At 42.2% G+C, this 25,094-nt stretch overlaps 1 protein-coding gene and 1 non-coding gene across 2 annotated transcripts; both read right to left on the bottom strand.

Moving 5' to 3' along the window:
• Window positions 1–3,202: 3,202 nt before the first annotated feature.
• On the bottom strand, window positions 3,203–24,121 carry LOC121561891 (sterile alpha motif domain-containing protein 9). Its single transcript, XM_045213688.1, has 8 exons — window positions 23,414–24,121; window positions 21,605–21,891; window positions 19,714–19,815; window positions 19,144–19,215; window positions 18,883–18,937; window positions 15,640–18,669; window positions 14,622–14,796; window positions 3,203–3,321 (listed from the first exon to the last, which is right to left on the bottom strand). Exons 2-8 carry the CDS (start codon window positions 21,862–21,864, stop codon window positions 3,203–3,205), a joined length of 3,813 nt encoding a protein of 1,270 aa, XP_045069623.1. The 5' UTR covers window positions 21,865–21,891; window positions 23,414–24,121.
• Window positions 10,054–10,136, bottom strand: trnal-cag. Its single transcript has one exon. It is a non-coding gene; the product is annotated as a tRNA-Leu (tRNA).
• Window positions 24,122–25,094: the final 973 nt, after the last annotated feature.

Here is a 25,094-nt window from a genome sequence, read left to right as displayed (position 1 = left end):
AAAATTTGTTCCGGTTAAGAATTATTGGTTAAAAGGCTATGTAATTCATAAAGTAACGCTTATAATGGAAAAGTTGAGGTCTGTTGTAGCCCCCAAAGTCACCGAAGGAGTTCAGGATAAGTTTATTACAGTAGTCACTCCAACAATAAATAATACACAGAGTATATAAGGGATTAATGATACAATGGCAATAGCAAATGTAGGAAGTATGACACCGACAACAACTTTCCTGAAATTAAAGGAGGTAGCAAGAGAGACTCAGGGGTTTATGTTAAAATAGGAGAGCAGATAGTAATAGAGATAATATAGATTCATCTGAAATAGTGAAGGAGACTATCATGGAAGTACAGGATGAGGTCTTTGATTTTAATGACAGACAAGGAGAGGTATCTGATCAGTACCGCTCGTTAGGGAAGAGAGAAACTAAATGGATGGATTTGATTCTTCTGTTGTGAAAATTAGAGATAGCAGCTCATTCTGTAATATCAGTGAGGAATCTTGAGGGTCCATGTCTGTTGAGAATTCCAGCCAAACATGTTAGAGACGGTCGTTCGATCTCTATCAAGTATGTGTCAATCTTATGCTTGGTCATGACTGTTGTATCAGCAACAACAATCAGTAACAGATAAAATAATGTCGTTGTCGAAACATTTGTTTAAGCCTAGGTTTAGGGGTTATTGGGTTAAGTGAATTAACTTGTGTGCATTTGTTGGATGGGAAGGAAACTCAGGTAACAGCAAACCCTGAAGCATTTGAGGTGTAACCATTGAGGGCTAAAAGTTGTGTTTGTTCTAATAAAACATATGATGTAAGGGGTATGTTTATGGGAATATCAGATTGTGATGATTATATGATGACTTTGGATAAGCATGAACATAAGATTAGAGATGACAAATATAATGTAACTTTTTATGTACCAGGTAGTAAGAAGAGCAGGAATTTGATGGTTAAAAGATTAGCTTTTGCCTGACAATGTGACTATGGGAAATTTTAGAGATATTTTGAGGGTTTGTGGTGATAAAGCATATATATTCTTACCCTATGGATGGATAGGAGGTTGTTACATGTCAACGTTGAAGCCTCCATATGAGGGTTCTACCATTAAAAGAGGGGTACCACCGGACACAGCTAAATCTAGGGTTGGAAATAGGATGAAAAAGACATGGCGGCATGTCATAGTCTTCAAGCCTATCATTGAAGGATAAATCTAAGGGAGAAGGGGGGACTTTTTCCATGGTATGGTGTAACATTTGGGAAGATCATATTGATAATATTTGGTATACTTTGAGTTCAGATATTATCACTAGGGTTATATATGCATTTAAGAATATGAGGGATGCATTTGGTATATCTGAAGGAGTGGATGGTCAGCGAAGACTTGGTTGCAAGATCAGGTAGGCCAGTAGGGGCAGTGATGGGTTACATTTTAATTGCAGCTTTGATAGCACTGTGTGTGATGTTTGTAATTTGTTACTGACCTTTGAGAAAGCTATGATATTGAGATAGGTTGGAGAGTGATGCCTGGAGACAACACTCAGATACCGGTGTTGACTGTTCCTGATCTGGAGGAAGATGGACAAGTAGAACTGAATAGATAAATATCCTTTTTGATTATTTGATCATTTTTCAATTTTTATTTCAATATTAGGGTGATTTTGGTATGATTTTATGAATCAAAGGGGGGAAGTGTATGAATGAATAATTATCCTAGTTCATTATTCTATCATTAATGTGATTCATACATCATTTATATATCATTTTTATATTCTTAGTTGATATTGATCTTTAATTTGAAAGTGTTTGTTTTGCAAAAGATACTGTTTGGTCTTTTCTTTTTCTTCCAGAAGCATTTGGGGGACATGTGGAGATTGAGATACTCAAACAAGGACAATATGAAGGGACAATATGACTGGAGGAGATGAAACAAGAAAGGTGTGGAGAGATTCCGATTCCATCATCAACAGTCCATTGGAAGAGGGGACTACGGGGAGATGAAGTGTAGTGGACTACATTCCAGTGTCTGCAATGAAATATAGACATGTGTAATACATAATTGTGTCATATTCTTAGGTATTGATTTTTGTTGAATGATGTTTGATGTTATTGAATACATGTGAGGATCTTAGATGTTTTTGTTTATTTCGTGAATGCTTAGGGACAGGGAGTCTAGGCAGGGAGTGGTCCACTGTAGGGTCCAATGGGTTGACCAGCCTTAGAGTGGATATTTTTTGGATAGGATTTTGTTTGCAGGGGCTTACATGTGTATTTAATTGCTTCATAGTTTCAAAAGCGGACGGCAGGTAGCTTAGTGGGTAAGAGCGTTGTGCCAGTAACCGAAAGGTCGCTGGTTCTAATCCCCGAGCCGACTAGGTGAAAAATCTGTCGATGTGCCCTTGAGCAAGGCACTTAACCCTAATTGCTCCTGTAAGTCGCTCTGGATAAGAGTGTCTGCTAAATGACAAAAATAATAAATAAGAAATGCATTTACATTGTTTATGAGTTTATCGGGAGTACCGAGGTGGTTGCCTGGGGCAGAGGGACCGTGAGAGAATTTTACAGTCTTGATTGATGGATGGATTTGGAACGAAGGTTGCCGGACAGTTTTTCGCTCTTACACGCCATAAAGATTTGTTCATATTTCATAGTAATGTATACACACTTCATAAACAGTTAGTCATATTTCATAGAAAGGTATTTACACTCTAGAGAATAATGTTTTTGGTTTAATGTTAAAGATACTCAATAAGATAAATTGTTACTTGTCATAATCCTATTCTGTTTGTTTTCGAGACTGTTTAGTCTCGAAGGGGGGAAATGTCGTGTATGAAGATTATGACGTTGTTAATGTTTTAAGTGGAACCAGAGAGGACTTTAATTTTAGTATCAAGAGGGAATGTTTTAGTGTAACGCCACATACAACAGACAGGAAGTGTGTTGTAGACAGACGAGACTGGTGATTGGCCAGAAGAGGGAGCCCATCTTTTTGCATTGTTTATAAGTAGGGGCTAAACGAAGGAGAAGGCAGAGAGGCCATTCTGAGGCGTCGCTCTCCGGGTTGGCATGTCACCTGTCACTTATGCTGAAGCTTGTGATATGAATAAAGCTTATGATCCAAGTTCAGTATGAGCGGACTCCTTTGTTCATCAGCAATAATTGCCACCATTCACCCGATACGACAATGTCATTGTCTTAGTAGGTGAGGTCAGAGGTCAGCTACTGCACAGTCGATAAAGTGGCACTCAACCTTAGTTGAGCCATGCATCGTCTGAGCAGGGGAACAACTTCCTGCCCCTGTCACCATTAGACGCACACAGTTGCTACCTTTAGGGGGTGGAGAAAGACTAGGTCTCAAAGCACAGAGACTAGAAGAGGAAATGACTGTTTATACAGCATATTCCCTCCTGTAGAAACCAGCCATCGTAGTGGAGCAGGCACATGATTTAATAGAAAATGTGTCTTTGCTTCATAACTCCCTGCCCTCTATACACAACTTTATTTTTTAACTCATAATACAAGTATGCTCATTGGATTCACCGTGCAACAATGTTACTTCCCCTTTAAGTCTATCCTTCCTGTTACGCCACCATCTCTTTGAGTGTGTAGCAGCCTGTCACATGATTTCATAGAAAATGGGTCTACATTAGATCACCCTGCTCTCCAGACACATTTGTGTTGACTCAAAAGTTTCTACATTGATATACCACAAGGGAATAAATTGACTGTGGTGCATACTGGATAATGAGGCTTTCTTTCAGTTATGAGAACCATGGTTCTGTGAGGTCCTAAGAATAACACAATACAGAATTATCACATGGATGAAGTAATTAATTACATTATGTCCCTTAGGGAAATTTGCTTGACAAATGCTTGATGACTGAAATGTGTCCATTGTGAGTGTTAATAATACATCTAAGTAATACTTTATTTGTGAGTGCCTCCCATCTTTTTCAGGAGTCGGTTACTCCTGATCAAATGTAACTCAATACAACCACCTTTTCCAGTGATTACTAAAACATAATAACAAAAACAGCTAAATATTTTTTATCAACCCCCCAAGTGTCATTCTTAATGTAGGCTACAGTAACAGTATAATATATTTCTTTTTATTTATTCTGTTTATTTGAACAGGGACAATGTACGACAAAACATACATCTCAGAAGTGAGAAGTGATGCATTTCAACAGATTTAGCTAACATCTCATTTACATCTGCAGTCTTCCTGTCAACATGGCTTGTGGTAACCACAATACTTTCCATCTCTCATATCTCATGACTTGTCTCTACATTAAGAGAACCATATACTGTACAGGTCTTTCTCCAAGTGTTCAGTGTAAATGGTACCAGTGAGTTTCTATCCAGCAAAATATGTTCTATTGTCCAATGTTCCCTTTGTATACATTATATCTCCATCTCCCTATGCCCTGTACTAGTTAGACCATAGCACGGAAAGGAAGCAGTTAAGGAGAGAGTTCTTTGCTTTTTTATTTTGGGATTGGATAAATTTCAAAAACATTGAGAGGTATTTTCAGTGACCCTTTATTATAGGACCATGAAATATCTATGAAATTATTAGTAATGGTTTGTGCTGAAATAATCTCCATTCATCATTGTTCTGAGGCAGCAATGGGAGCTGTGACTGCAACTGTCAATTCATATTACAGTATAGCATATAGCTTATGTCACCTGACAGGCAGAAATACACTTGTACCTTCTGCGCTCTCAATTGTGCGATACCCAGATCTATCTTTATGTTCATGCTGTAAGTAGTGACGACTAAAAAACCTTTCCAAGGATCCTTTCCTGTAAATTGTGAGAGGAGATATGAGTTCACATCTGGTGTTCTCCGGCTTGGCTGAAGAGCTTGGCTGCCCTGAAGTGTTCCAATTAAAATGTCTTTAGGTCCTTGTCCAGGTTGATAGGGAAGGCAAGGTCAACTTTAACTCTCTTATTCTCTATCAGTTCTTCAAGAAGTCCACCTAGGTCTTTTTTGCTCTTTTCTAGTGGCCTCTAGTGGCCATGGTAGTTTCATTTGTTTTGTGCATTTATTGTGTGTGAAGGGATCACTGCCGCTACCTCCCCTTAAACAGTTTTACCACAGTACTACTATGGTGCTTTCATTCATACCATGGTATATTCTTAGTCATGGAAATGTACCATGGTTTTAGCCTTGAAGTATGATGGTACTACCATGGTACTAACATTATACCTAAATATTACCATGTTATTGCATCATTTATACCATGGTATAGATCTGAATCATGGAAATGTACCATGATTTTAGCTTTGAAGTATGATGGTACTGCCATGCACCTAAATAATACCATGGTATTGCCTAATTTATACCATGGTATAGATATGGATCATGGAAATACCATGATTTAAAACTGCATTATACATTCTACCATGGTAATGCACAATTATGTTAAACGGTAGCAAAAATGTACTTATGGTACCATCTATATGAATTGTGCGTTACCATAGTACAATGGCAGTATAATGCATTCAATAAATAAACCACCCCAAGGTCAAAACAGGTTGGTTTGTATTATATTGATGAATTTATATACCAGTATGGGCAAGTTTCTGATAAAGTCGGAGGCAGGCTACTATTGTTGGTCCTAGTTGGTAACATCAAAGAAAAAGAGACATAGTTGCTTTGAGAAAATGGTACTACTTTCTGTATTAATAGTACCGTTGTTTTTTACCAAGAGGGGGGCCACTTTTTGTTGTTGTCCGATTGGTGTGGGGGCCCCACAACCAAATCTCATAGCATTTACTGTGCAACAATATTCCTTCCTGTTATTTAAACACTTAAAACTGTAATGGGTGTTCCCTAATGGGATTCCCTAACGTCTGCTGATTGCAATTATATTCTCTATTGTGTTGATTTCCTGTGACAGGAAACCTGTCTTCTCAGTCTCCCCCCAACGACAAAAAAATGAGAGACAAACAATCTCCATGAGCCCTTTTTTAAACATTTTAATTGTAGGAGCAATTGAGTGCTTAGTCCAAGTCACGTGATTTCATAGAAAATGTGTCTTTACATTAGAACTCCCTGCCCTCTAGACACCTTTGTGTTGATTCATACTAAATTATTATTCACTCATCTATACTATTCATGTCAGCCAAGTGATTTCCAGGCACTTTTGTGTTGACTCAAAAGAGTGTCCGTAATGCATCTAGTTTCTAAGTTTATACAACATGTGGGAATAAATTAACTGTGGTGCATAGTGGATAATGAGACTTCATTTCAATTACGAGAACCATGGTTCTGTGAGGTCCTAAGAATAAGACAGGTGTATAAAATCGAGCACACCGCCATGCAATCTCCATAGACAAACATTGGCAGTAGAATGACCTTACTGAAGAGCTCAGTGACTTTCAATGTGGCACCGTCATAGGATGCTATCTTTCCAACAAGTCAGTTCGTAAAATTTCTGCCCTGCTAGAGCTGCCCCGGTCAACTCTAAGTGCTGTTATTGTGAAGCGGAAACGTCTCGGAGCAACAATGGCTCAGCCGCGAAGTGGTAAGTCACACAAGCTCATAGAGGACCGCCGAGTGTTGAAACGCCTAGTGCACAAAAATAATCTGTCCTCGGTTGCAACACTCACTACCTAGTTCCAAACTGCCCCTGGAAGCAACGTCAGCACAAGAACTGTTCGTCGTGAGCTTCATGAAATCTGTTTTCGTGGCCGGGCAGCCAGACACAAGCTGAATATCATCATACGCAATGCCAAGCGTCGGCTGGAGTGGTGTAAAGCTCGGCACCATTGGACTCTGGAGCAGTGGAAACGCGTTCTCTGGAGTGATGAATCATGCTTTACCATCTGGCAGTCTAATGGACAAATCTGGGTTTGGCAGATGCCAGGAAAACGCTACCTGCCCAAATGCATAGTGCCAACTGTAAAATTTGGTGGAGGAGGAATAATGGTCTGGGAGGGTTTTTTATGGTTCGGCCTAGGCCCCTTAGTTACAGTGAAGGGAAATCTTAATGCTACAGCATACAATGACATTCTAGACGATTCTGTACTTCCAACTTTGTGGCAACAGTTTGGGGAAGACCCTTTCCTGTTTCAGCATGACAATGCCCCTGTCCACAAAGCGAGGTCCATACAGATATGGTTTGTCGAGATCTGTGTGGAAGAACTTGACTGGCCTGCACAGAGCCCTGACCTCAACCCCATTGAACACCTTTGGGATGAATTGGAACGCAGACTGTGAGTCAAACCTTAATCGCCCAACATCAGTGCCGGACCTCACTAATGCTCTTGTGGCTGAATGGAAGCAAGTCCCAGCAGCAATGTTCCAACACCTAGTGCAGGGGTGCCAAATGTCCGGCCCGCGGGCCGGATCAGGCCCGCAAACGGGTTTAATCCGGCCCGCGAGATGATTTAAAAAAAAAAATTGTGCAGAGTGTTCCAAGAAAAATGGTCATCCTATTTATTCATGGTATTGAATGGGAAAGCTATATGTTTGGTGTGTTCAGAGCATGTTGCAGTGCTGAAAGAATATAACCTTCGTCGCCACTATGTGTGTCTTCATGCCGACAAATATGACAACTTTCAAGGACAGCGGAGATGAGAGAAGGTGAATGAACTGTTGGCGGGTCTGAAGAAACAGCAGTCTGTGTTTACTCACAGCCGAGACATCAGTGACGCTGCAGTGAAAGCTAGCTACCTCATTGCTAATGAAATCGCAGTGGCTTCAAAACCATTTAGTGAGGGTGAATTTGTAAAAACATGCATGATGAAGGCAGCGGAGATTGTGTGCCCTGAAAAGCGGCAGGCTTTTGCAAATATCAGCCTGACAAGAAACACAGTTGCAGACAGGATTTCCGATCTTTCAGTGGATTTGGACAGCCAGTTGAAGCAAAAAGTAAAGTCATTTATTGCGTTTTCGGTTGCAATTGATGAAAGTACGGACATTACAGATGTTGCACAACTGGCCATTTTCATCCGCGGAGTTGATGACACATTGACCGTCACCGAGGAGTTCGTGGAGTTGGTGCCGATGACAGATACAACGACAGCAGCTGATATTTTTACCTCACTCGTCGGCGCGCTGGACAGGGTCGGAGTGGACTGGTCCCGCGCTGTAGGCCTGGCTACAGATGGTGCAGAGCACCTGAATAACTTGAACAAACAGCTGCAAGGGCGCAACAAAGTTGTCACGCAGTATTATGACAGCATACGTTCTTTCAAGTTGAAACTGTCATTGTGGGAGACGCAACTTGCCGGTGGTGATGCAGCTCACTTCCCCTGTCTGAAAAATGTGTGCGCGACCCAACATGTGGCAGACATGAAGCGGTTCAAAGATAAAATAACGGGACTGTTACGGGAGTTTGAGCAACGCTTTCAGATTTATGTTTATATGTTTTTATGTTGATGTGCTATTGTTTTTAATTGATTTTATTTTATTTGTATATTTAACCTATTCTTGACTCTGTGGTTCTTGCACTTGTTTGGGGAACAGGATTTCATTATTTTTATCTACATTTCTGCCTGAGAAATGACACCCTGATATAGTTCTGTGATCTGTGATATACTTCTGTGAATCACTGAGGCATTGTGTGTTTGTGTGTTCTTTGTCCTCAGAACTTTCAAATAACTTGAGGTGTTTTATGATTAATAGTGATGTTGTGCTTTTGGACACTGTCCTCAGGCTCCAGCTTTATGTTTATATGTTTTTATGTTGATGTGCTATTGTTTTTAATTGATTTTATTTTATTTGTATATTTAACCTATTCTTGACTCTGTGGTTCTTGCACTTGTTTGGGGAACAGGATTTCATTATTTTTATCTACATTTCTGCCTGAGAAATGACACCCTGATATAGTTCTGTGATCTGTGAAACAGTTCTGTTAATCACTGAGGCATTGTGTGTTTGTGTGTTCTTTTTCTTTAGAATTTTCAAATAAACTTGACTTGTTTTATGATTAATAGTGATGTTTTGCTTGTACTATTTTGGACACACTGATCGTATTAAAACAAAGAAAACAATCTGAAGTTGTTGTTTTTAAGTTATATATACCATGATTTTTCCGGTCCGGCCCACTTGGGAATAGATTTTCCTCCATGTGGCCCCTGAGCTAAAATGAGTTTGACACCCCTGGTGTAGAGTCATTGTACCATCTAAACCGATGTGAAATATATTTTCAATAACCAAAAGTATTGTATTTTCAGCTGTTTGAAGATGGTGTACAAAACCAAAAGTAAGAAGACGCAAAAACGATACTTAAGAACGGGAAGCATAGAAATAGTGCACATAGAACAGATATACCACTTCTTAGACTTGCGTTCAATGAGAATGACAGATCTATTACTCATATGTCTATATGAATTTGGTCGTGTTGCCCAAAAAGTTGCAGCTTTAAATGTTTCAAGGACAAAATTACATGTGTTTAAGTTTTAGTTGTATTTATTTTTGTATTGGGGACAGTAACATTAGTAATCAAAAAAATATATACTTTATGAAAAATGTTTTTATATATTTGTAAATTTGTGTATGTTTAGCTCACATAATCTAATTTTAAAGTATGTATTTAGGTGTCTGTAATAGAATAGATGTGGCAAAAACTAAAATAGGCATTAATACATATATTTCTATAGCTTCCAAAATATTTTTTACAATGGTGGGGGGTGCCAAGATGGAGGCACGGTGGCTTCAACACAGCGCCCCCTATCAGTCATCTAGTGTATATATATAAATAATTGGGCACACAGGCTTGATGAGTTCTCTTGGCACTTATACATGTTGCAAAGTCAGTGCCTGGCCTGCTAAACGGGGGGAATATATACACATACATAGTGGGAAATGTATCTCAAATTGCTAATGTTGCTAATTGTATGCAGTCGTTAGTTTACAAAACCATATTGTGTATTGCAGTCACTCATTTTTCATAGTCATAGACTGCTTTCAAGGTAAGGAAATACATATTTGAACTATACCTTCAGTGTCATAACACTGAACAACTTTTTCTGACATTCATTTCTTGTTCAATATAAACATGTTACAAACAAAGACATATTACGTCTACATTTCAAAAAAGGTGATGTCAGAAGTGGGATTCGAACCCACGCCTCCAGGGGAGACTGCGACCTGAACGCAGCGCCTTAGACCGCTCGGCCATCCTGACATATACACTGCATTTGAAATTGCCATTACTTGAACGTGATACCTTCCCTAGCTTACGCGTCAAAACATTTGCGATCGAGTTGAGGACCTTATTTTATTTGCACAAATTCAGACAATCCTAAAATTTCTAAAATGAAGAAGAATGCTATCCGCTTTTAAGCTACCATTGCAGCAAGCCAAGACCTGCCTTTACTATTCACTATGTTTGACAAAGAAATGCCTTCATAATAGCAAACCTTGATGCGTTGGTTTGCCTTCGTTTAGATATCAGGTAAGAAACCTACTTTTTTAGCTATCTATCTTTAACTTCAGAATAAATGTTTCTGACTTCATATTGCTTGCTGTCTTGCGGCTTTAAAGGTCCGTGTAGCTATAGTTTTGGGAATACTACCCCCTACTGGACATTGGTTTTGGAGTTTTATTACGTTGAACAACGAGAGAACAACAGACAGATACAGTAAGGACCCAAGCAAACAGACAGTACATGTTGTCTACTTGTTTTGAACAGAATATTCTTATTTACTGTATTATTAGCAACAACCATTATTGTATTGGACAGGTTGACTGAGAAAAATAGTGTACTTTCTCACCATCAGCACCTCACACACGTCTTTAAGGGACCCTATTGTTTAAACAAATAATCATAAGAATAATTAGTTAATAGTTAGGTATTGTGTAATCAGCCCCTCACTGTCAGTGTGTGATTAACAATGTCGTTATCTTTGTGTTGGTCCAGTAGACGGTGCTGTCAGACCAGTTATTCTTAAAAACTGTATTTCAACTACTGTAAAACATAACAGAACCACATATTATGTAGAATCAAAAGCTATTTTTTGTAGCAAATTAATATAATCATTAAAGATAGTCTATCTGCCTGTTGTGTTTGTATTTGTAAAATATGATTAGGACCAGCACATTTCAGGGATGGCCATTTTGTATAGTTGTCCAGCTGAAAATGGGCAAATGGTAAGATATAGAAAAGCCAAAGTGGCACATGAAACATTTTCTGGTAAATTAAACACAACAACAAAATAATCAAACAGTGCTTTACTGTAGGTAAATAATATTAATTTGGCACAATACCATGGTCAAAAGTGTCACAAATTTAAATATTAAAATATTTTCAGTAGGGTGCAAGAAATGCAGGTGAAGATATTTTATACACTGCTCAAAAAAATAAAGGGAACACTAAAATAACACATCCTAGATCTGAATGAATGAAATAATCTTATTAAATACTTGAATAGTTGAATGTGCTGACAACAAAATCACACAAAAATTATCAATGGAAATCAAATGTATCAACCCATGGAGGTCTGGATTTGGAGTCACCCTCAAAATTAAAGTGGAAAACCACACTACAGGCTGATCCAACTTTGATGTAATGTCCTTAAAACAAGTCAAAATTAGGCTCAGTAGTGTGTGTGGACTCCACGTGCCTGTATGACCTCCCTACAACGCCTGGGCATGCTCCTGAGGAGGTGGTGGATGGTCTCCTGAGGGATCTCCTCCCAGACCTGGACTAAAGCATCCGCCAACTCCTGGACAGTCTGTGGTGCAACGTGGCGTTGGTGGATGGAGCGAGACATGATGTCCCAGATGTGCTCAATTGGATTCAGGTCTGGGGAACGGGCGGGCCAGTCCATAGCATCAATGCCTTCCTCTTGCAGGAACTGCTGACACACTCCAGCCACATGAAGTCTAGCATTGCCTTGCATTAGGAGGAACCCAGGGCCAACCGCACCAGCATATGGTCTCACAAGGGGTCTGAGGATCTCATCTCGGTACCTAATGGCAGTCAGGCTACCTCTGGCGAGCACATGGAGGGCTGTGCGGCCCCCCAAAGAAATGCCACCCCACACCATGACTGACCCACCGCCAAACCGGTCATGCTGGAGGATGTTGCAGGCAGCAGAACATTCTCCACGGCGTCTCCAGACTCTGTCACGTCTGTCACATGTGCTCAGTGTGAACCTGCTTTCATCTGTGAAGAGCACAGGGCGCCAGTGGCGAATTTGCCAATCTTGGTGTTCTCTGGCAAATGCCAAACATCCTGCACGGTGTTGGGCTGTAAGCCCAACCCCCACCTGTGGACATCGGGCCCTCATACCACCCTCATGGAGTCTGTTTCTGACCGTTTGAGAAGACACATGCACATTTGTGGCCTGCTGGAGGTCATTTTGCAGGGCTCTGGCAGTGCTCCTCCTGCTCCTTCTTGCACAAAGGCGGAGGTAGCAGTCCTGCTGCTGGATTGTTGCCCTCCTACGGCCTCCTCCACATCTCCTGATGTACTGGCCTGTCTCCTGGTAGCGCCTCCATGCTCTGGACACTACGCTGACAGACACAGCAAACTTTCTTGCCACAGCTCGCATTGATGTGCCATCCTGGATGAGCTGCACTACCTGAGCCACTTGTGCGGGTTGTAGACTCCGTCTCATGCTACCACTAGAGTGAAAGCACCGCCAGCATTCAAAAGTGACCAAAACATCAGCCAGGAAGCATAGGAACTGAGAAGTGGTCTGTGGTCACCACCTGTAAACCAGTCCTTTATTGGGGGTGTCTTGCTAATTGCCTATAATTTCCACCTGTTGTCTATTCCATTTGCACAACTGCATGTGAAATTTATTGTCAATCAGTGTTGCTTCCTAAGTGGACAGTTTGATTTCACAGAAGTGTGATTGACTTGGAGTTACATTGTGTTGTTTAAGTGTTCCCTTTATTTTTTTGAGCAGTGTATAATCATAATCGTTGTACAGAACATTCAGAGAAAAAATACTCTCAAATATATATATATATATATAGTATGCAATCATCTTTATTCCATTAAATTAACAACATTGACAATAGGTTTTATCCTAATTTCTTGTCTCTTGTAAATAATGTAGCATATAATTTAATATAACCGCACAATTGAATGCATTTAGACAAACAACTGAAGAAGCTACATAACAGGGTAACTTGCAGAAAGTCGATATGCCTTGTAACATAATAATCATTTGATACTTTCAACAAACACAATGCAAAATCATAAAAAAATGTTTTAAGCATTGAATAGTTGCACATGGTTTATAGGCCTACAATGCTTGTTCATTGATCTGCTACTGTATAGTACTGTATTTTCAAATGTTAAAATTAGAGGGACTTAGAGAGAGTGCAATCCATTTCTTATGCAAGATTGATTGTCATTGTTCCACCTCTAAAAGCATGAATGATTCATTGCTGCATGTCACCCGACACCTGTTCTCTCTGCTTTGATTATACCCAGGTGGTTGAGGTTGCGTTTCCTCACACAGTGACAAGAGCACACTTGTATCTTACTTACTGTGATTCTGTCCTGGTTCACAGACATTCACCCAAGTCAAATCCTCTAATATATGCCATTTAGCAGACGCTTTTATCCAAAGCGACTTACAGTCATGCATGCATACATTTTTTATTTTTTTTATTTTTTGTGTGTATGGGTGGTCCCGGGGATCGAACCCACTACCTTGGTGTTACAAGCGCCATGCTCTACCAGCTGAGCTACAGAGGACCACTCTAGGCCTATATAACTTCAATGGAAACCTTTCCTTTCCCTAAGTGCGAACGCTTGCGTCTCTTACTCAGTCTACCTGATGGTAAGCTGTTTACGGGTCATTTTCATACTTTATGTCATAGGCTACGGGTCCCTCCATGGTGAATCCAAGGTAAAAGGAGACCTCCTCCGTGCTGCATCCACTCCGGACTCCACCAAGGTATACTGGACGCACTGAGATTTTCAGATTGCCCCCGTAGTAAACATAAATGTCACCGTTTTCAGTTTTCCCTTTGACCCGTAGTAACAGGTTTTGTATCTCAGGGTCCCTCCATATTGCTCCACTTTGCCACAGTTGATGCGGGTTTGGGGGTCTATCTTTGAATGAGGCCTTCTTGTGTGAGGTTTTGGGTCCCTCTTTACACAGGAACTGATCAAGCCTGCCTTTGTGAATTATTCTCCTCAGTCCTCTTGAGTTCCCGAGGTAGAAATGTGCGATGCAACTCTTCGCCGGAAACATGTGGGAGAAGCGACGATGGAAGGATTTTTTCGATGATGTGACGTACGTGCCAATGTTTTTGAATGTTGTTGTGCTTTCAAGCAAGTTGTCCTTTCTTGGCCACATCAGCAACATTGAGAGGTAGTATAGCTCTGTGCAGTTTGAATGGGTTCCCTCTTCTTGCAGTGCCTCGTTGAGAAGGGAGACCAGCTCCTCGTACCTCTTCAGCAATGTTGAGCTTGGCTTAATGCAGTGAAGAACAATGTTTGCAAGGATGAAATTGATCCGGTCAGCCATGAGTTTTCGTGTAGAATGTTGAACAATGAACTGCCATTTCTTCAGAATTAATTCCATTTGTAACCCATTCTTCTCATTCAGACACTGGAGAAGCCCAGCAAATGAATCTGCTCGCTTTTGCTCCAAATAGTTTCGCTGCTCCTCAATCTCCTGACGGAGACTCAGTTTTGGTTTACTGGCCCTTTCAGAGGCCCTCTCTTCTCCCGAGGAACAGAAGATCTGCATGTACTTCTTGAAGTGCTCTGATACTTTTCGTTTGTTTCTGTCCTCTGCTGTCTCCTTCTCGATTGACCTCGGCTTCAGGTATGTGAAGTAGTTCTCAAAAAAACTGAACATCTCCTTCAGCCGTGGCTTCAAAGAGACCAGGAATTTCTCATGGTCTGCCAGAACAGCAATGAATTGAACATTTGTACTGTTGCTTGTTTCATGAAAATCACTCACTGGCAAGTGGTTTTTGAGGAACTGCAGCATTTTGTCTCTTTGGTGTGCGTCACTTTTGTTGAAGAAAGGAATATCTTTAATGATATCAAAAATAATAATTGAAACTTCCATTTCACCAACATACCCAGATGTGTTGTAAGTTCGTTGCCTCTTTCTGTTGGGCAGATCAAGGGAATCCATTGGCTCATCCTTCTTCGCGAGTTCCTGTGAATCTCTGAATGCTTTGGTGGCCTGAAATGCTAATTTGAGGCATTTGTCTAACACTTCTGGTGTGAGCTCTTCAGCATGCTCAATTTCATATTTCAGGTGGCTTTTGTACACCTGCCCTAATGTGTCAGCAATGTAAGAATTGTACTTTTTCTGCTGTGCATCCTGGGCCCATTGCAGAGCAGAAGTATAATCTTTCTCTTTCAGGTAGAAATGCCTTGCCAAAGCTTGTGGCACAGTTGCGTTTTTGTCAAATCTCTTTGTTGCTCTTACAAGAACTTCTTTGATTTGGCTGATTCCCTCATCCGTCTGTATATCTTCAATCAATGGAGAGAACAGTGTATCTTTGTCATGTCCAAGTTCCTTTCTTTGCCGCGTGATCAGCATACTTTGGATGTTTTGAACCAGGATGTCCTTACCCATCCCAGATTTGTACAGCAAGTCACAGTGCAACAGATTGGTTGTTATTTCCCCCAGTTGAAGCTTGTGCTTTCCGGTAAGGACTTTGAGGCAATTACTTGCAATCATTTGGTGTAGAAACCTAACTGCCTGATAAGTGCCGTGCTCTTCAATGTTGAAGCGGATCAGAAGCGTGGAGTATGGGTTCATTTTGTCCTCAAGTGTCTCCTTTCCCCACAGGGCATTCCTAATCCCCACAAACTCCTCACACAGGGACAGGGACATGTAGGAGCCGTTCACATACGTATTTAGCAACGCTAAGAGTGAAAATAGCTGTCCTTCTTTTCTGGAGGTGTCAAGGTCTTTCAGGGTGTTGCACACCAGATTCTTGATGTACTTCTCACTGAAATTGTTTGTCATGATCATGAAGGCGTAGAACGTTTCAGGTTTTTCATGGTGACCTTTGAGCTCTTTCAGTTTCACCTCAAAGAAGCTCTGCTCTTTGGTGGAGAGTTTGTTGACAATGAACACGTTATCAAGTCGGCTGTTTCTGGAACTCTCTGCAGGAATTTGTGATCTCTCACAGTTCAGTATGATCACCATCAGAGTCTCAGGTTTCTTCTTCTCATTGGCTGCACTTAGTATGCATCTCTGTAGGTCTTCAACGTCCTCCCAGTTGTCCACCAAGAGTAGAACAGGAGTAAAACTCGACTGCTTCTCTTTGCCACAGGTCAGCAGGTGTGCGACTTGGACTGCGATCTCACTGTTCTGTGCTATGGTGTTTTTCAGAAAGGCACATCTGAATTTACGTCTCAAATTCCACAACACGTGCATGGCCAGTGTTGTTCCACCACAACCTGGATGATGGAAGAGGTTGATTATTACACATGGCGATGTGTACCCCTCTGTAGGTGTGATCAGGTTGTGAAGATCCTCATACTTGTCACGTTTGATGAATGGCAGACAACCTGGCCTCTCGGACAAGTAGAAGTTCCACCAAGTCACCTGTCCGCCTCTATAAAAGTCCTCCTCCGTGTTGGTCTTGAATTCCTCAAAAGTGTCCTTGGTTTCAATTTCAGTGTTCTCACATTCATTTTCACTCAGGATATCAAGTACGGTCATCAGCTCTTCGTCTTTTTGTGTCAGGAGGACCGAACTGGAGCCAGAAGATGGCAGATATCTCCTAGAGGACCGTGTCTGGGGTTCTTTGATTTTCCTGATGGTGCAGTCAATTTCATTCAGACTCAGTTCGTAGATACATTTACTGGTGATATCCACTTTGCAGCGAGTGTTTATCATGTCTCTCCATTGACTGAACACATTTGAATCTTTGCATATGCAGAGCATATTATCCTCACCCTCAAGAGTGCGATAGATCGCACAAAAGGCCTCGAGTATAGGGCTTGAGATGTCAGTGACTCCTGAGTGAAGCATGAACACCACAAGTAATCTGTCTTTCGTCAAGACATCTGGATCGCAGAGAAATGAAACCATATCGCTGATTTCTCCGGCACGTTTCTTCAGCCAATCACTGGTAGTGAAAGGTCTGTCTGCTTCACTGTCCTCATTGGCTCTACCATTACAAAAGATCCAGCTTGTCTGTTTAAACAAGTTCAGCTTTCCGATAACAGTGGAGACACTGTCATTGGTATTGTACATTCGAGGGTAGTGAAGATTAGCTATGCGATCTGTTCTGTAGAAACAGCATGTCCCGTTCATGTCAGATTCTGGGTCAAACTCGAGCACTGCAGACAACTTCATCTCTTTCAAAAAACCCAAATGCTCAAGTTGACTGGGGTGGCACTTGTTTGTGACAACTATAACTTGCAATGAGTTTTCAAGTGTGTCTCTCCCATGCGTTATCAATTGTTTTAGCCTCTGACCTTGGTGGTTTTGGTTGGGCTGCTGACAGTTGCTCTCCTCGTTTGACTTGCGTGCTGATGACCAACATTTGACTTCCTCTGTCAAACCACTCATCTTCTCCTGAAGACTTCTGGGATTATTGTCTGCAAGAACGTTGATACTCTTTGGGCCTTGTCGAAGAAATAGACATTCAGTTTTGTGTTCTTCTCCACTATGTTCAGATATTATTGAGGTATAGAAAAGCTTCTCTTGAGTCTGTGAATAACTTGGGACAACATCAACTTCTATCACCCACTTGTCTGAAGTCGTGCCATCTAGATGTTGAACCTGAAAGAATTTTGGAGGCCTGATGCATGCTCTTGCGATGTTTGTGTTTACTCCAAAGTGTTCCTTGAGACGAAAGTCAAACTTGTCTGTATACATATTGAATGATGGCAGTTTTTGCCCAATCACCTGTCCATGCATGTGTCTGGGCCCGCCTGTCACCCCAAAATGAATGGTCCCATTGGTGCGAGAGTTCATGCAGGCTGCGGAAAAACAAAACACTTCCTTGCTGAACTTGTCCAGGATATCTTTCTCACTGGCTTCCTCTGTGCTTGGCAGGATCTTGTACTCATGTACCGGGTCAATGAGATTGCTTGGACCGGCTTCAGGCGGGAGGGTATCATTTTGTATGTATGTGAACGATGGGTCGTTTTTGTCGAAGGGACGTGGGGGACATATTCTCTTCTCCAGATTCAGAGCTGTTTCAAATGATGAGATGGAAGTCTCACTTTTTCTCGGATTGTCCTCCATATTTCCATAAGCTGGAATGGATTCCGACCCTCCCATTGGCAGCTGAATGGGGGATGCAACATCTGAATCTGAACGTCTCAGTTCTTCCACTGATGTCCATGAAGAGCTTAGACTTGGAGCCACCGACTCCGATTTCACACTGTCAGAATCCGTAGTTTCCTCATTTGACCCTATCCTAGCTTCTGGTATGGCTCTAAATATTTCCTGTCTTCTGAAGGAGTCACTCTCATGGGATCTCATGCTTCTCCCTACACTCTCCAAGTAGTTTCTCAGTAGCTCTACATTTTTTATGATTTGAATCGCAGGCCCAAACTTAACACCTAAATAAGTCAAGTCCTGTTTCTCAATGCAAACCAGGCTAGCTCCTGACACATCCTGTTCATAAAGTTTTGTTGCGACCTCAGGGAGTTTGAGGCTACTAATTAGCCACTCTTTCACATGCTCCTTAGTCCAGTCTTCCATTCTCTGTGGGAATTCTCTGAGGTCGCTGGCTCTGTTCATACCTTGATGTTCTGTAGGCTGAGAACCAAAGAAATAAAAATGATCATCAACAAATGCAGTAGTATTTTTTTGAAAACCAATTAACAGTTACTGTACCTGCACATGTAGTTAATATTTGTTATTTGCCAAATCACCAATGCCTTTTGTTTATTATTAAGAACAAACAACAATCCACTGAATATACATTTGCAATGAATACATACAATTTCAGCTCAAATCTTGCCAACATACCATTGTTGCATGCACTCCACCAATGGATAGTTGTGTTATGTCTGAAATCTTCATCCTACATTAGATGGAAATACATTAGGTGGAAATACATTAGGTTGAAACACATTCATTTGAAATTAAACAAATTAGCTGTTTTGGATAACCTCAAATGTTGTTTTTATACATACATGCATGGTATTGTGTATTTTCGTTTTGTTTATTTTTTATAGTAATGATTTCCCACATGACCGACTGTTAGATCAAATAAAAATCATAAATTACCTTAGAGATGGATCCATTGACTGGTCACTCGTCATTGACAGATAGCTGGGTGTAGGTGAGTCTGCTCCCTCCCTGTGAAAAATACATGGAGATGTGTTTTTAATCAAACCTATCCTCATGATGTACAATCGCTTGTAACGATCTGCAAGATGTCTATTAGAAATCACACATTCAAAGCTTCTCAGAGTAGGAGTGCTGATCTAGGATCAGGTCCCCACCTGTCCATTCATTATGATCTTGTAGATAATAGGCCAAATCTTCCGCACACCCAAACCGATTTAGTGAAGGTGCTGGAGTCAAAATGCTAAAGTGGAGAAACAGGAAAAGGTCTCTGCACATTCCCAGTCAGATGCCAATTTATTTATTTAACTGTGGCTGAGCTTTCGGTCAGTCGACCGTCATCAGAGAATATGCAAAATAATATCAAAAACTGATGCTAGTCAGTATTCCTACTCTGAGACTGTGAAAACGGGCCCAGACCTTTTGTTTCTTGCGCCGTGACCTTGTGGAAGTCGATTGCCTGACCCATTGACCCATTGCAATGTCCTCATTATGAAAATCATAAATTACCTGGGATTGGGAATAAACTCTCTCTTGTAGTTTATCGGTGGATCCATTGAGCGGTCACTCCTCATTGACACACAGCTGGGTGTAGGTGACTCTGCTCCCTCCCTGTGAAAAATACAGTCAGTGCCCTAACCCCATAAAATAGCTTGTAATGACTGCAAAATGTCAGTTGGAAATCGGGACCCATATTCAAAAGGCCTGTTCTCATTGCACCTTAGCCCGGGTCTAAGAGTCTCCTTATCCCTGGGCTTATGGAGATTTTAGCCTGGGGCTATGCGAGTGTTCACACTTGCACATTCTAGCACCATCCTTAGCCCAGGGCTAGCTGGTCCTGCTCCGGAGCAGGGTTAGCACCATCCTTAGCCCAGGGCTAGCTGGTCCTGCTCCGGAGCAGGGTTAGCACCATCCTTAGCCCAGGGCTAGCTGGTCCTGCTCCGGAGCAGGGTTAGTACCATCCTTAGCCCAGGGCTAGCTGGTCCTGCTCCGGAGCAGGGTTAGCACCAACCTTAGCCCAGGGCTAGCTGGTCCTGCTCCGGAGCAGGGTTAGCACCGTCCTTAGCCCAGGGCTAGCTGGTCCTGCTCCGGAGCAGGGTTAGCACCGTCCTTAGCCCAGGGCTAGCTGGTCCTGCTCCGGAGCAGGGTTAGCACCGTCCTTAGCCCAGGGCTAGCTGGTCCTGCTCCGGAGCAGGGTTAGCACCGTCCTTAGCCCAGGGCTAGCTGGTCCTGCTCCGGAGCAGGGTTAGCACCAACCTTAGCCCAGGGCTAGCTGGTCCTGCTCCGGAGCAGGGTTAGCACCATCCTTAGCCCAGGGCTAGCTGGTCCTGCTCGGAGCAGGGTTAGCACCATCCTTAGCCCAGGGCTAGCTGGTCCTGCTCCGGAGCAGGGTTAGCACCATCCTTAGCCCAGGGCTAGCTGGTCCTGCTCCGGAGCAGGGTTAGCACCATCCTTAGCCCAGGGCTAGCTGGTCCTGCTCCGGAGCAGGGTTAGCACCATCCTTAGCCCAGGGCTAGCTGGTCCTGCTCCGGAGCAGGGTTAGCACCATCCTTAGCCCAGGGCTAGCTGGTCCTGCTCCGGAGCAGGGTTAGCACCATCCTTAGCCCAGGGCTAGCTGGTCCTGCTCCGGGAGCAGGGTTAGCACCATCCTTAGCCCAGGGCTAGCTGGTCCTGCTCCGGAGCAGGGTTAGCACCATCCTTAGCCCAGGGCTAGCTGGTCCTGCTCCGGAGCAGGGTTAGCACCAACCTTAGCCCAGGGCTAGCTGGTCCTGCTCCGGAGCAGGGTTAGCACCATCCTTAGCCCAGGGCTAGCTGGTCCTGCTCCGGAGCAGGGTTAGCACCAACTTTTTAGGGTTTAGCCCCAGAAACACGGTGCCAAAATAGCCGGTGTGAAACAGGGGTTCAAGAAAAACACATCTCATTTTTCACTGTCCAATCACAATAGCTGGATTTTAACCTAATTTGCATAAGCTTGTGCTGCCTGTGTTGAGTTATGCACACTATTTTAATAAGTACATTTATACTATTTCATCCTTCCATCTGAGGACAACAACGTGACAAAAAATGAAATACTTTAATCAGTGCGAAAACATTGGTTGCTATGGCTAACAAAATGGTTGCTATGCAGGCAGGCTAACGTCTTCTCCCCACTGTCCCTAGGATATTTCAGCCCAGGATTAACAAATGTTTGTGTGAACACAGGATAAGCTAGCCCAAGGTCAGTCTTAGCCCGGGGCTAAGAACATTGCAGTGTTAAAAGGCCTGAAGTGTCTCAAAGTAGGAGTGCTGATCAAGGATCAGTTCCCCTCTGTCCTTTATAATATTATTAATTATGATCTAAAAGGTGAAACTGATCCTAGACCAGCACTCCTACTCTGAGACTGTGAATACAGGCCCAAACCTTTTGTCTCTTGTGCCACGTCCTCGTTGGAAGTTGATTGGCTGACCCATTGAGTGATCACTCTTCATTGACAGGCAGCCAGGTGACTCTGCTCTCTCCTCCCGGGCCGCCATGTCCTGTTTACCAGGGCAGAGAAGACTTGTCCCTGCAACGTCCTCATTATACTCCTGTGGGACAGTGGGACTACTATGTAGCCACTGGCGGACATGTTCTTTCTTCCCGCTCTCTGCACCCTCAGGCAATGCAGTGTTGTCACTCATCCTGTCTTGACACCAGCATTCAGGTCCCTGACAAAGGCAAGAGGGGTGAGAGGAAAAATGTATTTACTTTCACTGTGATTGTCTCACCTAGCTGTCTTAATAAGATGAATGCACTAACTGTAAATTGCTCTGGATAAGAGCATCTGCTAAATGACTAAAATGTTATTTAGCCATGTATCAAAACCTTGCATCTCTCTCTAACCTCATACTCTTTCTGAAACTCTCAGCTGAAGGGCATCATTGAAACAAGAGGAAGCAATATACATCCAAATCATAGCGAAACAGGTCTATTAAACACACATTCCCATATGATTCCCATACCATTCCTCTGCAAATAAGCCACTTGGGATACTCTTGTTGAAAATGTATTATGTTTCCCAAACATTGTAGTTATGTTGTTTGTAGAAAAGGTATATCATATTGTGTTCCCTGTTACAGGAGTGGGTCGCAGTTCCGGAGCGACACACTAGGTGTCATCCTCCGACAACCATAGGCACCTCCTCACTCATAGTCGGGACTAATTATCTGCCTATTGGTGTCACCTGTGTCTATCTGATTCACTTGTGTATTTATGCCCTCACTTCCCTGTGTTCCCTTGCTCAGTTTTCTCTGCTAGTTCCTTGATGTCAAGCAGTACGTATCAGTGTCGGATCATGTGACGGAGTTACAGGTACTCGAGAAGTGTTCTCCCTGTGTCATTGTGTTTTTCCAGTCAGTTAGTATTTCGTATTGTTTGCTGTCAGCCTGTTTTTTGGAGACATATGTGACATTTGTTTTCGTGAATAGTCCGTTGTTTTGTATCCTGGTTTTGGGACCACCAGTAAAGATCCTTGTTTCACCATCTCTGCCTACTGCCTACTGTCTATCCTGCACTGCACCTGGGTCACACCTCACACCAACCCTTACAGTTCCCATGCAGTAGAAAGCTACAGTTGAAACAATAGCCAAAGTGGATAAAGGTAATCTGGTTACTCTCTCCTATGGTCCAGCAACAGGGATAGCAGATCAGACACCTCTCCTCGATGACTCAGCAGTGGTTGCACACGCAGTATGTTTCATTTGACAGTAAAACTAACCTGGGATATCAGCTTCTCACATTAACTTGCTTGTGATTTGAACAGTTTTATGGTATTTGACTATGGCTTACTTCCGAAACATTACTATGAGAAGCAAACAAACATATTCATTGCCTATCCCTTCAACAAACATGGAGACTGAATTAAAACGTGTCTTTCTGCATTCCAGAGATAAACAATATACCAAGGAAGTACAGTAGACTTGCTACGTCAACTAAGATTTTCTCTCTGGAGGGATTTGATTTCAGTATGCTATTGAGTATACTTGAAACTTTATCACCCATGGATTATGTCTGATTTATGCATTCAGAATCTCAGTTATTGCATGAGAATAATCTGTATGATTATTGTTATAACTAGCTACACGTAATGTGGCTACATTCATTAGTAATAAGTAGGCTAATAACAGCAGTTTACAATATATTTATTTAGATAATAACAGAATATGTCCAAGACTTTAAACATAACCTTACCGTTAAGAGTCCTAACTTTACTTTCTTAACTCATATCTGCACAGTTTGAAAGCTGTGCTCTTGGATCGTGTGCAGCCACAAATATATCAGTAATCCTTTCCCCGGTGTATTCTTGACAACGAAACACCAATTCTTCACGTATTCCGGGCCGCACTTAGAAGGTGCCGAATATAACCTTTAACCCCTGACGTTAGTAATACATGAGTAATATGGTCTATTTAGTAGCTCACAGCTAGTAGATCCTTAGCCTGCGTCTGAACAGGTGTGGCGGCTGACAACAGATCAGACTTTAGACCTACCTATATAAAAGGAAACCAAAGGGCGGAGTTAGGGTGTGTGGGAGGTGGCTTTGGATATATATTTCAGATATTTGTGTCTTGGATTAAAATACGGTAGAAAGTAGAATGAAAAACCTCTTGTTGATAAAACAAGAATGAAAAAATGGTTTGGGGAGCGTTCTTCTTTGTGGGGTTGTTTGTGTTTTCTACCCGTCTTCAACTCTAGGCTCCACTGTCTTGCATTTGTTATGAAGGCAGAGAGTCTGGGAGCCAGTGGACCAGTTTTGTGCTGGCTCAATGCCCGTGTTCCTGCCCTGACCTGCCATCTTCATTACATTCTCTTTGTGGCTGTCGTCTATACTTGAACACCAGTGGAGGCTGTTGAGGGGCAGCTCATAATAAATGGCCGGAACGGAGCAAATGAAATGGCATCAAATACCTGGAAACCATGTCTGATGTATTTGATACCATTCCACGAATTCCGCTCCAGTCATTACCACGAGCCTGTTCTCCCCAATTAAGATGAAACCAACCTCCTGTGTTGAACACCCATAATCTTCAACAACCACAATGTATAATACCTGATCATGAGTCAAATAACATAATATGGATCCTGTAGGACACAATGAACTGTAGGACTCTGGAAAACAATAGTGTACATCTACATGTTAACAGTTGACAGGATATTTTATTGACTGACAGAGGTATAGGAGAATCTAGTACAGTACAGAGACAGTTTTGCAGGATAAGTAGGCTAAAACACATACTCTTACATAGTTGGTGAAAGGTGGCGCTCACACAGAAAACATACTGTACACTGAGTGGACAAAACATTAGGAACACCTGCTCTTTCCATGACATAGACTGACCAGGTGAAAGCTGATGATCCCTTATTGATGTCACCTGTTAAATCCACTTCAATCAGTGTAGATGAAGGGGAGGAGACAGGTTAAAGAAGGATTTTTAAGCCGTGAGACAATTGAGACATGGATTGTGTATTTGTGCCGTTCAGAGGGTGAATGGGCAAGACAAAATATGTAAGTGCCTTTGAACGGGGTATGGAAGTAGGTGCCAGGCGCACCGGTTTGAGTGTGTCAAGAACTGCAACGCTGCTGGGTTTTTCACGCTCAACAGTTTCCTGTGTGTATCGAGAATGGTCCACCATCCAAAGGACATCCAGCCAACTTGACACAACTGTGGGAAGCATTGGAGTCAACATGGGCCAGCATCCCTGTGGAACAGTTTTAACACGTTGTAGAGTCCATGGCCCAATGAATTTAGGCTGTTCTGAGGGCAAAGGGGGGTGCAACTCAATATTAGGAAGGTGTTCCTAAGGTTTTGTACACTCAGTGAATATCACAATGCAATGACAGGTTATGTTTAAGCAATGAGGCAACTCGGGG

Source organism: Coregonus clupeaformis, unplaced genomic scaffold (assembly GCF_020615455.1).
Source record: "Coregonus clupeaformis isolate EN_2021a unplaced genomic scaffold, ASM2061545v1 scaf0139, whole genome shotgun sequence".
Lineage (NCBI taxonomy): Eukaryota > Metazoa > Chordata > Actinopteri > Salmoniformes > Salmonidae > Coregonus > Coregonus clupeaformis.
This window is presented reverse-complemented; position numbering and strand designations above follow the sequence as displayed.